This window comes from Leucopleurus acutus (genome assembly GCF_964270905.1).
Source record: "Leucopleurus acutus genome assembly, chromosome: 6".
NCBI lineage: Eukaryota > Metazoa > Chordata > Mammalia > Artiodactyla > Delphinidae > Leucopleurus > Leucopleurus acutus.
Genome location: NC_139149.1, coordinates 71,718,517 through 71,734,672, shown reverse-complemented (window position 1 = coordinate 71,734,672; position 16,156 = coordinate 71,718,517). Strand labels below are relative to the sequence as shown.

The 16,156-nt window shown below is 34.1% G+C and overlaps 1 protein-coding gene across 3 annotated transcripts in view; it reads right to left on the bottom strand.

Annotated features, from left to right (window-relative positions):
- Positions 1 to 16,156, bottom strand: part of ZC3H15 (zinc finger CCCH-type containing 15) — a 62,299-nt gene that overhangs the window by 32,483 nt on the left and 13,660 nt on the right. For 2 of the 3 annotated variants that reach the window (XR_014326283.1, XR_014326284.1), the window contains exons 5-11: positions 15,631 to 15,722; positions 14,357 to 14,539; positions 12,837 to 12,983; positions 12,570 to 12,671; positions 11,698 to 11,821; positions 9,496 to 9,871; positions 5,922 to 5,962 (exon numbers count right to left, since the gene is read on the bottom strand). Coding sequence is in view for 1 of the 3 variants with exons in the window: in XM_082841470.1 (XP_082697596.1) it covers positions 9,681 to 9,871; positions 11,698 to 11,821; positions 12,570 to 12,671; positions 12,837 to 12,983; positions 14,357 to 14,539; positions 15,631 to 15,722 (839 nt within the window). In the remaining 2 variants the exon portion in view is untranslated. Of the gene's footprint in view, positions 1 to 5,921; positions 5,963 to 8,867; positions 9,872 to 11,697; positions 11,822 to 12,569; positions 12,672 to 12,836; positions 12,984 to 14,356; positions 14,540 to 15,630; positions 15,723 to 16,156 lie in introns of those variants that run through there. The other variant, XM_082841470.1, reaches the window with a different exon arrangement.

The following is a 16,156-nucleotide window of genomic DNA, read 5'->3' as shown; positions in this document are numbered from 1 at the left end:
AACCCTAAAATTTATATGGAACCACAAAAGACCCTGAATTGCCAAAGCAATTCTGAGAAAAAAGCACCAAGTTGGAGGTATAACCCTCCCAGACTTCAGACTATATTACAAAGATACAGTAATCAAAACAATATGGTAATGGTATAAAAACAGACACATAGAACAATGGAACAGAATAGAGAGCCCAGAAATAAACCCATGTACCTATGGTCATTAATCTATGACAAAGGAGGCAAGAATATACAATGAAAAAAAGACAGTCTCTTCAACAAGTGGTGCTGGGAAAACTGGAAAGCCAAATGTAAAACAATGAGATTAGAACATTCCCTCACACCATATAAAAGAATAAACTCAAAATTGTTTGAAGACCTAAATTAAGACCTGAAACCATAAAACTCCTAGAAAAGAACATAGGCAGAACACTCTTTAACACAAAGCACAGTAAAATTTACTTGGATCAGTCTCCCAAGGCAAGAGAAATAAAAGCAAAAATAAACAAATAGGACCTAATTAAACTTAAAAGCTTTTGCACAGCAAGGGAAACTATCAACAAAATGAAAAGACAACCTACATAATGGGAGAAAATATTTGCAAATGATATGACAGACAAGGGCTTAATATCCACAATATACAAACAACTCATACAACTTAATATCAGAAAAACAAACAACCCAATCAAAAAATGGGCAGAAGATCTGAATAGACATTTTCCCAAAGATACACAGATGGCTAACAGGCACAAGAGAAGGTGCTCAACATCGTTAATTATTAGAGAAATGCAAATCAAAACCACGAGGTATCACCTCACAACTGTCAGAATGGCTGTCATCAAAAAGTCTACAAATAAACGTTGGAGTGGATGTGGAAAAAAGGGAACCCTCATATACTGTTGGGGGGAATGTAAATTGGTGCAGCCAATATGGAAAACTGTATGGACAGTCCTTAAAAAACGAAAAGTAGAACTACCATATGATCCAGCAATTCCACTCCTGGGTATATATCTGGAAAAAACAAAAACACTAATTGCACCCCAATGTTCATAGCAGCACCATGTATAATAGCCAAGACATGGAAGCAACCCAAGTGCCCATCAACAGATGACTGGCTTACAAAAATGTGGCATATATATGCAATGGAATATTACTCAGCCATGAAAAAGAATGAAATACTGCCATTTGCAGCAATGTGAATAGACCTAGAGAATATTATGCTCAGTGAAATAAACTGGACAGAGAAAGACAAATACTGTATGCCAGCACTTATATATGAATCTAAAAAATAATACAAATGAATGTATATGCAAAATAGAAACAGAAAAATAGACACAGGAAACAAACTTGAGGTTAAGAGGAGAGAGGAGCAGGGAGGGCCAAATTATGGTTATGGGATTAACGGATACAAACTACTATATATAAAATAGATAAGTGGACTTCCCTGGTGGTGCAGTGGTTAAGAATCTGCCTGCCAATGCAGGGGACAAGGGTTCGATCCCTGGTCCAGGAAGATCCCACATGCCAAGGAGCAACTAAGCCCATGTACCACAACTACTGAGCCGGTGCTCTAGAGCCCGCGAGCCACAACTACTGAAGCCCATGTGCCTAGGGTCCATGCTCCTCAACAAGAGAAGCCACCGCAATGAGAAGACCGCACACCACAATGAAGAGAAAGCCCACACGCAGCAACGAAGACTCAACGCAGCCAAAAATAAATAAAGTTCTTAAAAAAATAGATAAGCATCAAGGATATGCTGTATAGCACAGGGAATTATACCCATTATCTTGTAATGACCTATAATGGAGTACAATCTGCAAAAATATTGAATGACTATGGTATACACCTGAAACTAACACAATATTGTAAATCAACTATACTTCAATTTAAAAAAAAGAAGACAAATCTGGTATTGCTGTGGATGGATTTGTTACAGGAAGAAAGGAAATAAATTAATTAACTAGTGTACAGTGATCATATGCCCAAGTTTGCAAGGGACAGTCTGAGTGTATAACAGTTGTCCTAGTATAAGTGTTAAAAGAGCCTTCTTCACTCTCCATAATGTCCCTTTTACACTCCAAAGTGTCTGGTTTAGAAGAGAAATAACCATGTGACTAAATATGAAGGGAGATGAGAATCTGAGTAATATAGGATAGTGGCAGTGTGAAAAGAAAGGAGGATGGACGTGAGAGAAATCTTGGCATGGTAGAATAATAGGTATTTTTTTAGTTCAAGTGGCTGGATAAGAAAAAAAAAAATCTCAAGAATGGGTTAAAAAAGAGATTAAAGAAAAAGGAAGGAGAAAAGAGTTAGGAGAGAAAATGATGACTTTAGTTTGGAATCTGATATACTGGCAGGATATCATGTTGAGCTGTGTGGTAGCTTACTGGAAATGTGAGGCTGGAATACTGTTGTACATATGGAAATTATAACTGAAATCATGAGAGTGAATGAGATTGCCAAGGAATAGAGAATAATCAAAGATGGCAAAGAGGCCTGAAGGACCTCAAGGAATACCTATTTAGAAAAATTCTCATCTTATAAATACTAAATGAGGTTAATAGACAGTTCTATAATAACTGATCATCTTGAGCCCAGTCAAAATTACCAACTGCCCACGTGGAATGCTGAGTTTGAAAGTAGCTCATCAGGAAACCAAAGGGCACCTTCACAAACTGTTTCCTGCTTTTTATCATTTCATGACATTTTTATCAACTTTTTTCTTTTGATGTGAACGCCTGAGTGTTATGTTATAAATATATTTTTAGCTCAGGACTACAGTGATTGATAAAACAAGATTAAAAACAGCCGTAAGTGATATGGGCCACTCAAGTATCTACATTCTGTCACTCATTTTCCTGTACATTAATATATGTATAAGAATAATAATGTTATTGTTTCCTACATAACTTGCTGTAGATTGTCAAGCTGAGGGTTCTCCCACTGTTATCAGTGATGACATGAAGACTAAAGAACAGAATTAAGCTCTGTATTATTAGTGCATTCAGAACTATATGGTATATTGACAAGTTGCTTAGTGTTCATATGGGAAAACCCAGGACTTACTCTTTCACTTATATAGAGAGATAAATTTTACCTATGAAAGACCAGGTACACCTTAAAATTACTATACGGCACTGATAAAAACATATAAAAGGGCATTTCAGTTTAATTTCAAGGCTGCTTTGACAAGTGAGAAAAAAGGTGCATTTAAAATTTTTACATTTTGAAAGGCAAATTCATATTCTTTTGCCCTTAAAACAAAGCCATATGAAAATACTTCAAATGCAAAACTCTATTTAACTGTCTAGAAAGTTGGAGTTAAACAGCAGGAGTACTGGCATGCTTTTTAAGCTTGTCTCCTTTTAAAAAAACTTTGATGTTTCAATAAGTATCAATAATATACATCATTTACTACAAGTCTAACTGAAAATAGTGACTTTGCAATTATTTAACTATCTTTTCCATCATTTAACAAAATTCATTTTTGGAGGGAAAACAGTTTTAAAGTAGACCACGTATTTCTCCATCCATCCATCTAAAAACAAATGGTACAGTGCACTGGAGTTATATTAAATTTATGGAGGAGAAATAGAGCAGGATAATGAATCTTTTCAAGCAATTTCAATAAATTTCAAACCTTAAACTACTGTCAGAAAGACATAGTGCAGCAACTCTATGATTCTCTGAAAAGTAGACAATGTGTTTTTAATACCTGCTTGGAAGAGAAACATGTATGTATCCAGGTAAAAATTAAGATTCTTTGCCAATATTATGAAATGAATTCAGGCAATATGGGAATCTGCAATATGCAATTTATTACTCATCAGTGCAACCAATTTTTCCAGGTTGGCATTGGGCCTTTCAAATGTAAAACTGATAATTTTTAATATGATCACCATGGGAAGCTTGCTCCTGATGGTAAATCACATTCAATAATAAGTTGTAAACAGTCACTAAATGACTGGCTAGAATTTCTCTAGACAATACGCTGTTTGACATTATAAATGGCTTCATCTTTGTTTTTTGAAAATGGACTGCAATATTCATGTCATTAAAAAAATTCTGTGAGGGACTTCCCTGGTGGCGCAGTGGTTAAGAATCTGCCTGCCAATGCAGGGGACATGGGTTCGAGCCCTGGTCCGTGAAGACCCCACATGCCGCGGAGCAACTAAGCCCGTGCACCACAACTACTGAGCCTGCGAGCCACAACTACTGAGCCTGCACTCTAGAGCCCGTGAGTCACAACTACTGAGCCCGTATGCCACAACTACTGAAGCCCGTGTGCCTAGGTCCCATGCTATGCAACAAGAGATGTCACCACAATGAGAAGACCACGCACCACAATGAAGAGTAGCCCCTGCTAGCTGCAACTAGAAGAGGCCCACGTGCAGCAAGACCCAATGCAGCCAAAAAAAAAAAAAAATTCTGTGACCTGTTTTTGGCAATATGTTTAGTAAATAGCCTGTGCAGATGCTGAGCATCCCAGGATGATTACATGGCTAAATAATTATGTGGATGATATGTACAGAGGTTGAGGTAAAATAAACTGTTATCCTCTATGTTCCCTGAATTTCTAGAGCCTAAGTTTTAAAGTTAAGATCTTAAACAGGTTATTATCACTTCAAATGTTTTCCCCATTTTTAGGGCGCTGTTAGCTTCAGTCTTCATCATCAATATATGGGTAAGTAAATGAACCAAGAAAACAAAAGGGGTCAAATGTATCCAAATATTTCTTGAACCAAGAAATATATATTTCTTTATAGTACATTCACATATAGAGAATTTCTACTCCGATACTTCTGGAACCAAGAGATCCAATTTAAAGCAACAGCTTTTAATTTAAACATATGGAAATGAAAACAAGACATAAAGATATATTTGTATCTTCTCTGAGAAGGTCATCCACTAAATATTTCAGCTTCTATAAAGTTCTATAGTTATTGTGGTTTTACATTAAAAGCCTTGAGAAAGAAAGAACAGTAATTTGGGGGAATCTTCTTTGTTTCACAGAATCATTTTAAATACTGATATCTCTCTTCAACAGTGAATTCAAAGAACTACGTAAAAGATCATTTTCTCAGACACTTAGTAGACTCCTGAAGTTCTTTCCCTTGAAGTTCTTGACATTTATTTATATTACATCTGAGTTGCTTTCATGAGATTTTAATACTTTATATTATATTCACATATAGAGAATTTCTATTCCAATACTTAATCATTAAAAAAGAATCTGGAAAACCAGATTTTTGGGGGAATATGAACATTCTTAATATTAGCAAAGCTATTTCTGTCAAGTAGATTTTTATGAGTAGTACTGACTAAAACCATAAGTTACCCAGGTAAACATAGGAAATGTGGTGAAGAATTAACTAGGGGTTTGGTACTTTGTGAACACCCACATTCTTAGCAGATTTTGTAGAGGAAATTAATCAGCTTTCATTTAAATATTTCCTGTATCAAAAAGTGGTGAAAATCTAAATTCAGATTTTACTTCTACTTCTGGCCAAGATGATGCAATGAATCAGATTTACCTCCCGCTTGAAACAATTAAAAAATCAGATGTAATATATAAACAATTGTTTTCAAGATATAAATATCAGACAATAGGCAATGATTTCTAAGAGATGGGAAACAAAAGTGACCCCCATGATTTTTCCAAGCTTACTGCCTGGAGTTTCTAGCCAAAGGATACGAAGGGGAAACCCAGGAGGAGATGGAGTCTAGGGAAGCCAAGGCAGCTAGAATTTGCAAGGCAAAGTGCCAGGGATGAGAGCCACACACAAAGAGAACTCTGGAGACACACAAAGGGTCTCTCTTGTGTCTTCAACTGAGTACTGCTGACTAGCCCATGCATGTTAGGAAACTACTTAAGGCTGGAGAAAAAAACCACTTGACAGTTTTAGAGAGAATAATAATAACAGAAATACCTGTTAATTGAATGAATAAAAGCTAATTCTTTCTTCTTTGCCTATAAACAGAAAGCAATGAACAGTGAAAGGGTAAACATACAACATTAAAATGGGTGGGGAGGGGAGTATTTGGAAATACATTTTGTACTAATGCCATTCAGGTTTATTTCTGAAGATGTCATGAAATTCTGTGGATGCTACTAAATTCTAGTTTAAAGTTAAAATGCTGTGGGCTTCTACTAATTTCAATCTTTGTAGTTTTTATTGAGAAACAAGGTATTATCTTTATTAAGAAAACACTGCTATTACCAATGGGATATGCACCAGAAAAAAGACAAAAACCCAAAACACAAGACTTTGGTAGTCCACCTACCTCTCATACAGTATTCCTTGTGATACATTCATTGCAACACGTATATGAGTTCATACGGTGCGAAGTGTTTTAATACCTGGAAGCTTTAATATAATAGTATATGTATCAGAATCACAGACCTGAACTTAATATATAGAGTGAGGAGTAGCCTACAGCTTGTGATCCTGAAAGTTCTTTATACGAAGTTCAATACCCAGAATACGAATGGAACTCATTCAGTAATACTATTAATTATCTGTATTAACTTGTCACAAACTCCCTCTGGGTACTTTGTGTGTTAAAACCTGAGGATGGATGCAATGCTTTCTTAATGATGTGCTATACCTAAATGTGTGATCCTGCAGCTTCATTTTTATCACATTCTAAATCACTTAATAATCAGAATGGACTAACATTCAAATATATGGTACAACAATTACACAATTTGGTATCAGTCCATCCATGGTGGGCCTATTATGAAATCGTTTGTGCAAAAATAAATTAAAATTCATAATTTAATTATTTTGCATTAGAAATATTTTGGCAAACAAGGGATCATTATAGGTTGTAACTGTTATTGAGTACAGGATAAAAGAGTGTAGGGGTGATGTAATTCCTAGATGTTAACGAGAACATAAAAAGTTCTTATGTTTTGGAAAATGATCTCATTTACAAATTATACGGAAATAGGTGCAAAGCCACAGTTCTCCTCCTGTAGAAGGCTTACACTGTAAGTTTCTAAATTTCTGAATCACAAATCTTTAAAAATGAAGCTAAGTCATCACATAATTAAAATTAGATTACAGAGACTTACTATGTTTACAATGGAAATTATATAAAAGAGCAATGTGTAAGAAAAAACTATTTAAAGTTATGTGTAAATGAGTTTGAAAAACAAGAGCCAATTTCAGATTTATTATACTAAGACAGGGTAACTGCACTGTAAACAATATTAGGTATACCTTGGAGATATTGCAGGTTCAGCTCCAGATTACCACAGTAAAGTGCATATTGCAATAAAGTGAGTCACACAAATTTTCTGGCTTCCCAGTACATATAAAAGTTAAGTTTATACTATAGTCTATTAAGTATGCAATAGTATTACATCTAAAAAAACAAACATTAAAAAACAGCATTAATTTAAAAATAACACTGTTGGAAAAATGGCGCTGATATACTCGCTTGATGCAGGGATGCCACAGATCTTTGTTAAAACTGCAATACCCATATTTTATTGTACTTCGCTGAGCAAGTCTATCGGTGCCATTTTCCAACAGCATTTGCTGACTTTGTGTCTCTGTGTCACACTTTGGTAATGCTTGCAACATTGCAAACTTTTCCATTATTATATTTGTTTTAGTGATATGTGATAGGTGATCTTTGATATTAATGCAATGACGTCCTGAAGGCTGAGATGACAGCATTTTTTAGCTATAGCTTTAAATTCAGGAATGTACATTGTTTTTTGGACATAATGCTATTGCACACCTAACAGACTTCAGTATAGTGTAAATATAACTTTTACATGCACCAGGAAATCAAAAAAATTCGTGTACTTGCTTTATTGCAATACTTTGCTGTACTCTGGTGGTCTGAATCAAACCCTCAATATCTCTGAGGTATGCCTGTATATGTTACTTTAGAAGCAAATTTAATTTTGCATTTTGATTTTTTCAGATTTAAATGCTTTTTTGCGTTCTCTGAGCATATATTGTTTTTCTAATGAAAGACACTTATAGGCTAGATGAAGAATTGCGGGTTTCAAAAATTACTTCCACAATGTAGCATTTTCCTTTTAACTCACTGATTAAAGAAAATTTGGTTTTCAAAATCACATGCTTACTGTAAGGCAGTAATACTTTAAACTGAAAATGTTTCACTACTAAATAAAGCATAAGTAACACTTAAAACTTTTTAATAAAAACAATGAAAAAATCTTTCATAGAAAGTATTTAAGTATAATTTCCACTGTAGATGGGAAACTTGGCTCATGACATTCTACATTTTAAAAATGTCAATTATGTTATAGTACTGAACAGCCAGGAACTCAATTTCTTTACCAACTTTGATGTTATCATTTGACAAAATTTACAGTCACGTTTTCTTAGGTTTTACAATTCAGAAGCACTTTAACTTCTCTATGCAGATGAAGAAACTAAGGTTCAGAGATTTAAAAATCATATAATTTATCTGAGGCAGAAATTAATTAGGGCCCAGGTCACCTGACCTTTTAGTGCTATTATCTTAAAATCCACTTATATTTGCAAATAACAAAAGAAGCACTGTATTAATATTTGAAAATATACTTACATAAAAATGATAAAAAGGTATAACTAGTATTAAATGTTACTAGCAAATTATGTCCATTTTAAATGTATCACCCTAATTTTTCAGGGGATCTCAATGTCAAAGGCCCCAGCCCAGTTTTCTTGTGGATTTGTTTACACTCTCTCAAACAGAGTAATCAAACTTTATCAGGACCATGGATCTCCACAATGATGCTTTAGTAGTATCTAGTTCAACTGTAGGTGATACTTAATTAGGTTGATGATCCTCAATTCAGTAACTACCCTTTCATGTAACATCACCTATGGTCTCTTTCTGAGGCTAAGTATTGGTGTTACTAAGCTCATAGTAGGGCTATCAGCACTCTACACAGTCCTATAATCAGTATTAAGAGACCCCTTTAGGTGTCTGTGCCTTCTGTGATAGTTAACTCTAACAGATATTTAGTTAAAATTCTCAAGCTAGAAATGGTAAGAAAACTTTCATAGAAAAATCTTAAAAAAAAAAAGGCCCATACTTGGATTTTAATGTATCACGGTCTTTATTTACAACTTCATTGGCAAAAAAGAAAAGGAATAGTTTAAAACAGTTTAACATAGGGCACTGCAGCTGATCCTGGCAGATTAATGAAGTTTCATTTTAAATGTCCATCTAATTGTCCAAAGATATACAATACTGAATCTGCATATGCAGTTTCCTTTATGAAGTACAGGCTCATATCTCAGGCAGTCTTTTAAACATATAAATACAAAGGAAATAAAATCACTCATTAAAAACTGCATTAAATGAAGGGTAATTTACATTTATGTTGTCCTTGTAATAACGCATGCCCACTGAAAATCAAAAGCTGGAAAAGCAGTTACACTTCCTACTTGAGTGGACAGTTACAACAATCAATCATTTTCTGCAATGACCATTATATTTTTAACTTATCATGAACTACTCTGAACTTACTATGAGATGTAGCCAAAGTCAGAAGACAAGATGTAGGGAGAATATTCCTTTTTTGGAGAGTAAGCCCTCCAGAATCAGCATGGGAAACAAACATCCTGTTGAAGAATTCTAGGTGGAAAAAAATTAATGTAGTCAATTTCAACTCATGCTGAGCTGACTTAATTTTTTCATTGACTTCTTTGGTGTCATTCTTCTAAATCAAGTGTGTTTAATTCTTCTTCTAGTTCATCCAAATCTTCCCCAGTAAAAAGATTTTCATCAACAGGAACAGCATCGATGACTCCATTTTCCTGTCCCTCCCCTTCGTTGTCCTCTTCCAAATCACTTCTTTCACCATTTTCAGCCCTACCTCCAGAAGCTTCACTTAATTTGTTTTCTAAAAATAAAAATTGAAATCAGTAAGGCCTAGAAAAAGAAAACACTAGTCCATTAGCAATGGACAGTCACAGACTGATACACTTCTTTTCCTTTTTCCATGAAAGCCTTCCCTAAGATTATTCCAACAAGAACTGCTCTTTTTCTGAGCTTATTTGTATCAATTATCTATACCTACTATAACATATGTCTTTCACTGTAGACATCTGACTGCTTAACGGTTCATATATTTGAGGGCAAGATTTATCTTATACAACCTTGTGTCCTCTACATGACCCAACAATTAGGTTTTTAAACAGTCAACTTCCACATATTTTGTTTGAATAAATGATTATGGAATAAAAAAAACATTTATGATATAAGCAGCTACTTAGCTTTTGGTTTTACAAATAGCAGTTAAGTCACACTAGTTGTAATGCTGTAAATGAGTGTGAATGCAGAAATATTTCATCTTGTCATCAAACTGTGGGGAAAAAAAACAACAACCCTGGGGCTATGGAGCTACTTTTCCTTTCAGGCTATAATTATATGACTGAGAAAACAAAAATGCTGCCTTTTCTTGTTCAATGACATCAATACTGAACACACAGAATTTTTAATAGCCTAATTTAAAGTTATTTCAAACATCTTTGATGACAAATTCTTGGGAATTATAACCTCTGAGGTACTTGCAATTGTGCCTATTGTCACCAAAGCCCTACTTTTCAAAGAAGCAAATCAGTCTGCAGATTGGCATTAAGACAGTAGTCTGACAGCATTCTCAAATCTCAGGAGAACAGGCCAGTTTTTCAAGTTATAACTTTTATTCCTTTATTGTAAAAACAACGTTTAGCTTTTTTTCCCTCAACTTTTGCCTTGATCAGTAGTCTACCTTTTTCTCTCACAGCAACCATGCCAAACTTTTACTTTTTTCTTCAAATCCTCACTCAAGGCACAATTAGATATAAATTGTATCAGCAATCCTTATTTCCAAATACACCTAGCCAGCCTCTCCTCCATTCTCACTCTTAACTGAACTCATTATTTATACTTCTAGATCTTGCTTCTATACCTGATATTGTTTCATTTTTAATTTTTCATTCTTTCCCAGATCCTTTCTCTCTGGCCAACAGATATATTTAGATTTCCCATATCCTAAAAGGCCCTTCTCATGACCATGTCTCCCCCTCAAAGTTCTTAAGAGTGAGTGATCTGTAGTCATTTTTTTCTCCTCATTCCTCATACCACTGCAGTCCCAATGAAAACTGTGTACCCTATTCCTACAACTCCTTCCCTAATCACAATTAAGGAATTATTTCTAATTCTCATCCTACTTAATCTTCCTGAAATTCTTCTTAATTTTTCTCTGTCCTTCTCAGTGTCTTTCCCAAGCTTTTTCTCTTTTGACTACTCTAAAACATTGATATTTTCTGCAGTCTGTTCTAGAATGTTTTCATCATATGTATTGTGCCTGGGTGTGTTCATTCACTCTCAGCTACCAATGCAGATGACTTTCAAACCTTTTCCTCCTGGTAATGTCTACACAGTACCCTAGACAACGCCACTTTTAATAACCAAAATATCTCATACTCATGAGGTCCTGAAATGAACTCATTAGCTACATCTCGAAACTCATTTTGTCCCCTTCTAGTTTGTTAATGGCTTCAATATCCAACCAGCCACCCATTTCCACAGCCTCCACTGTTTACTACTTTTATATACGGCCAAATGACATGTTTATATGTTACCAGTCAGATACCTGCAGGCATCTAAGTTTGCCAAGCCTGGCCTAACCCCCTTTAGACAGTTTCTGAATTCTCAGAATTACACAAAAGTCAGCATACTTACCATCCTTTTCTGAAGTATATGTGCTGAATCTTTCAAGACTGGCTACAGTAATACCTGTCTCATCTACATCTCTTGGGATGTACAGGCTTAAATCTATGTCATTTATGCTCACTGAATCATCAACCTTTAAAAACACATAGAAAAGAAAGTGTTACTAATAAGTTTTCATAAATTACTTGCCTTTTAACTCTGACATTTATCTTAATGAAATAAAATTATTAATAATGCCAAATGAAAACAAATGACTATTGCCAAAATTCACTTTTCTAAACTTCTTGAAAAAGGAATAGCAATGCCATACTTGAAGCTTCTTCCTCTGACATCATATTTTTACATATATATTTCCATCTTTCAACTCAAAGGCAGAAGTCAGAATTTTATGATAACTATATGAAAAATGAAAAGCTATTTGCTAATACTAAGTCTCTGTATCACCAAATAATTCTGCTGCTGTCTCCTGTTCCCTTCTCTGTACTTTTTAGTGTCTGTCTCATGATTTTTTTTGTTTAGTATAAAATATTAAACAAAACGCTTTTTTCTTTTAGAGGGAGAAAACAACATATTTTACAGCTAATACACATAAACATTTAACTATATATTAGGCACTGACCTAAGTTCTATAAAGAACTGTAAATAAACATAAACTTATAAACTCATTTAATTCTCACAAGTACTCTGTGATGTAGGGATTATCATTATGTCCGTATTACAGATGGGGGTGGAGGCCTAGCGTGTAACTAATTTCCCAGGTTAGAGTCAGGATGTGAACCAAGGCCCCGAAGTTGGTACTCTTAACTATACTGCTCTACTGTCACTCTCTACTGCTTCTCTCAATCAACATGAGAAGATGAGGTGACAACGCTTCCTCTTACCTCATCACTACCTGTTCCCTGGGTATAATGGGTATCATCTGCTTCTTCATCATCATCATCAACCAATTCAGGACGAAATTCAAACACCTCACGACCACTGATCTATTCAAATACACACATATATCAACTCAGGACAAAATTCAAACATTTCTTGGTCACTAATTTTAGACATACACATAATTAAATAAGGATAAAATCTTGCATAATACAGAAATTATAAAATGAAAGAAAGAATAGAGAATCTATTTGGGTGAGTTTGGGACATACCACTAATGCTTTCCCTGCTTTGAAGTCTGCTTTTCTTCTTTCCATATCTTGCTCAAGTTTATCAATCTTTTCTTGTCTTTTTCTTTTCTTCCATGCAAGAAAAGATTCTAGAGTGATTTTGGTAACATTTGGACCTAGGGCAGAACGCTGCAAAGATAAAAAAGTTAATTTTCTCCCCCTAAAGTCATCTATGATACTATGATCTAACGGTTTTCTCCTACTTCAATTAAGCCCTTGCCTATGACTGTTATGAAGACATTAAACTTAGAATAAACTGATTTATTTTCACTTTACATGGCAAGGAGCAAAATGCATGTCCAGAGATACAAACATTTCTAAACATTATAAAATATATTATCCTGAGCTAGATGTCTTTTCAAAATTGAAGATGAGTAAAACTCGTCACAAGAAATAGTTTTAAAATAAGTCAATTGCTGAAAACAATAAATACGAAAAGCACCATGACAATATCCAAGTTTCATTTGTGATCCTCAAGAGATGAGAAAACAAACTAAGCAAAAGGCACCATCTGCTTTCCTCAGGGCCAATAATCAAATAATAAATATACAGAAAAATAATACTTGCTGAACATCTGCCAGGTATTCAATGTTAAGTACTTCATACACATATGCTAACACATCCATCTCCACAAATAAGCAAACAGAGGGTGATGGAAAATTTACCAAAGGTTATTAGCTAATATGTGGCAGAACCAGGATACAAATAGTAATCTCAAATATATCTGACTCCAAAGTCTACATTTTCTATCACAGTATATTGCCTATGTGAGACACCAAACAGTATGTCCTTTTAAGAACAAATGTGTATAATCTCAACATTAGACATGTACACAACACATTTAGATTACCCAAGACAAGGCAAAATGGATACAGTCTGAAGCATACAACCCTAAACTAGTATTTCCAATAATCTCAACATTTTTCATGTCAAGGCCAAGAGCCTATCTGCTAACTCAGTAACCCTATCTGCTAGCTCAAGAATAAAACTCTTGTGCTGAGCCAGAGATGAGCAGCTGAAGAGTCTTTGAGTCCAGGAATGATGATAAAACATATAGCTGAAAAACTGTAGTGGAGTTGTCTGCTTCCACACATGTTAAAAACTACTAAATAATTAGTAAAATGACAAAAAAATAAAGACATCAAGGAAAATATCTAAAACTTCAAGTTCAATCACTCTGAATACTGACTAAGCATTTTCACAAACTGATATACCAGTATATCAATCTTATGGAAACAGTTTATTTGATAAGCCAGTAGCTAGTACTTAAAAAAATATTTCATAATCCTAAAATTAATGTCATGCTTGGCTAATGATTATGGCTAGGCTTACATTTTAGACATACAAGAATAATCAAATAAAAAGTAAGGCAGCTTTGAGAAAAATTCATAATACTTCTTTCCTTTTCATAACAACATGCTATTGCCCCCAAGTGGTAAATATTAAAATTTCACAATAAATACTGCTTTAGTGTTTTATGGTAGGAAAAAGATACTAGTTACCTCTCTTTCAATTAAATCTTCTAATGAAATTTCATCTTCTTTTTCTTCTTTCTTTTTATCTTTTTTCAAGACGAACCCAGGAGGAAGTGCATGACGATACATGCAAATATCACCCCCTCCAGGGCATACCCAAAACCAGCCATATTTGTTGTTTTCAATAGCTTCAAGGAAATGCTTGCACACCTATAGAGACAATATTCACAAGCAGTGGCTCAGTGTGGTCCATTTCCAAGGTAAATGCTTAGGTATATGGAACAAGTACACTCAATTCACATCTTTTTTAGGCTAACCACTTACGTACAGAGCACCTTGAGTGCAGAAATGTAAATATAAATTAATCTTAAAATACTTAGTACAATGGTAAATTCCCTTTAGAGAGGATCTGTATAAAACTTCTATTTTTGACATTGCTCTAAACTGAATTATACAAAAAAGATTTGCTGCCATTTAGGCTTTGTAAATGTAATCCAAAAGTCTGGTTTTCAAATATGAGAAAATAAAAATGGTTACAAAAAAATAAAACCAATAACTTTGTTTTGATTTGATCTTTCCTAAAAACTAATCACATGCGTAAAGATACTAACACTATTTGAATTACCTGAAATTATAGGCAATTTCCTACATCTAAGAAAGGAGCAAGGCACAAAAGAAACACAAAGGATAGTGACCCTTTAAAACATGAATGGGTGCAAGATGCAACTGTACTGAAGCCTTAGGTAAACACGCTTTACAAACAAGAAGGAAAAATTAATAAGTATCATTTTTTTCCTGAAAAAATACAATAGAAGTAAGTAAAAACAATACTTAGAATTTTTCTAACACGGCAAGGTTTTTCATGGTAACTATACTACAGAATAAAAATTCATTTTGCAATTCATATGCAACAATATTTTCACCCTTGTGATTTATTAATGTCTCCCTACCATTAAAACAGAATATGTTATGAATTAAGTGGGTTAATTTAATAGTTCTACCTCCATTCATTTTGCACAAAAAAATAAAGAATTCTACATGTTTGAGAAAGTAAAACCACCTCAGAAAACGGCATTTGAAGGACTTCAGTCACATGGTTTTCAAGTCACTTTTAAACAAGAAACAAATTTTGTATAACTTACACCTGTAAATTCCAAAAACAAAGCTTGATTCACCTAATCTTTATGAAAAGAGGCAATAACTTAAAGAATAATCCAGTAGAAAACAGCAGCAAATACCTTGCCACTTAATTCTCCCTAATGATAAATACCACAGCAACTCAATTCAAGAAAAGGACATACTATTTGAGTTTTTGGTTTTTTCTTTTCCGCCTCACCGTGCTTCTTGTTCACTACTTCTTCCAGTTTTTTCTCATCCCAATTATCCATAGTATCTAAATAAAAAGAGATATGGAGACTAAATACTGTAATTTTATCTACTGTCCCCAAAACACACTGCATATATCCTTACACAGGAAAGTTCTATTTTAAGACTCACAACCAAACACATTTCCTTTAAAACACCAAAGGTAGGAATAACACTGTTGTGAGATTATCCACTAAAATCTAAGTACTTTAGGCAAATGAGAAAGTAGTACTGGAAGAATGGGTAAGAGACAAATACAAAATAATCCACTGTTTTTTAAACATCTTCATTTACTTAATCAAAGGGCATAATATGGTAAATTCAGATTTTATGAAAAACAACAACACACAACTATTCTTTAGGACAAACACAGTCCTACTAAGACTGAAATAGTCTTCAAGTTATTAAATATGTTATTGACAACAAACCAAAAGTAATATACATTTATTTTTAAGAGAATAT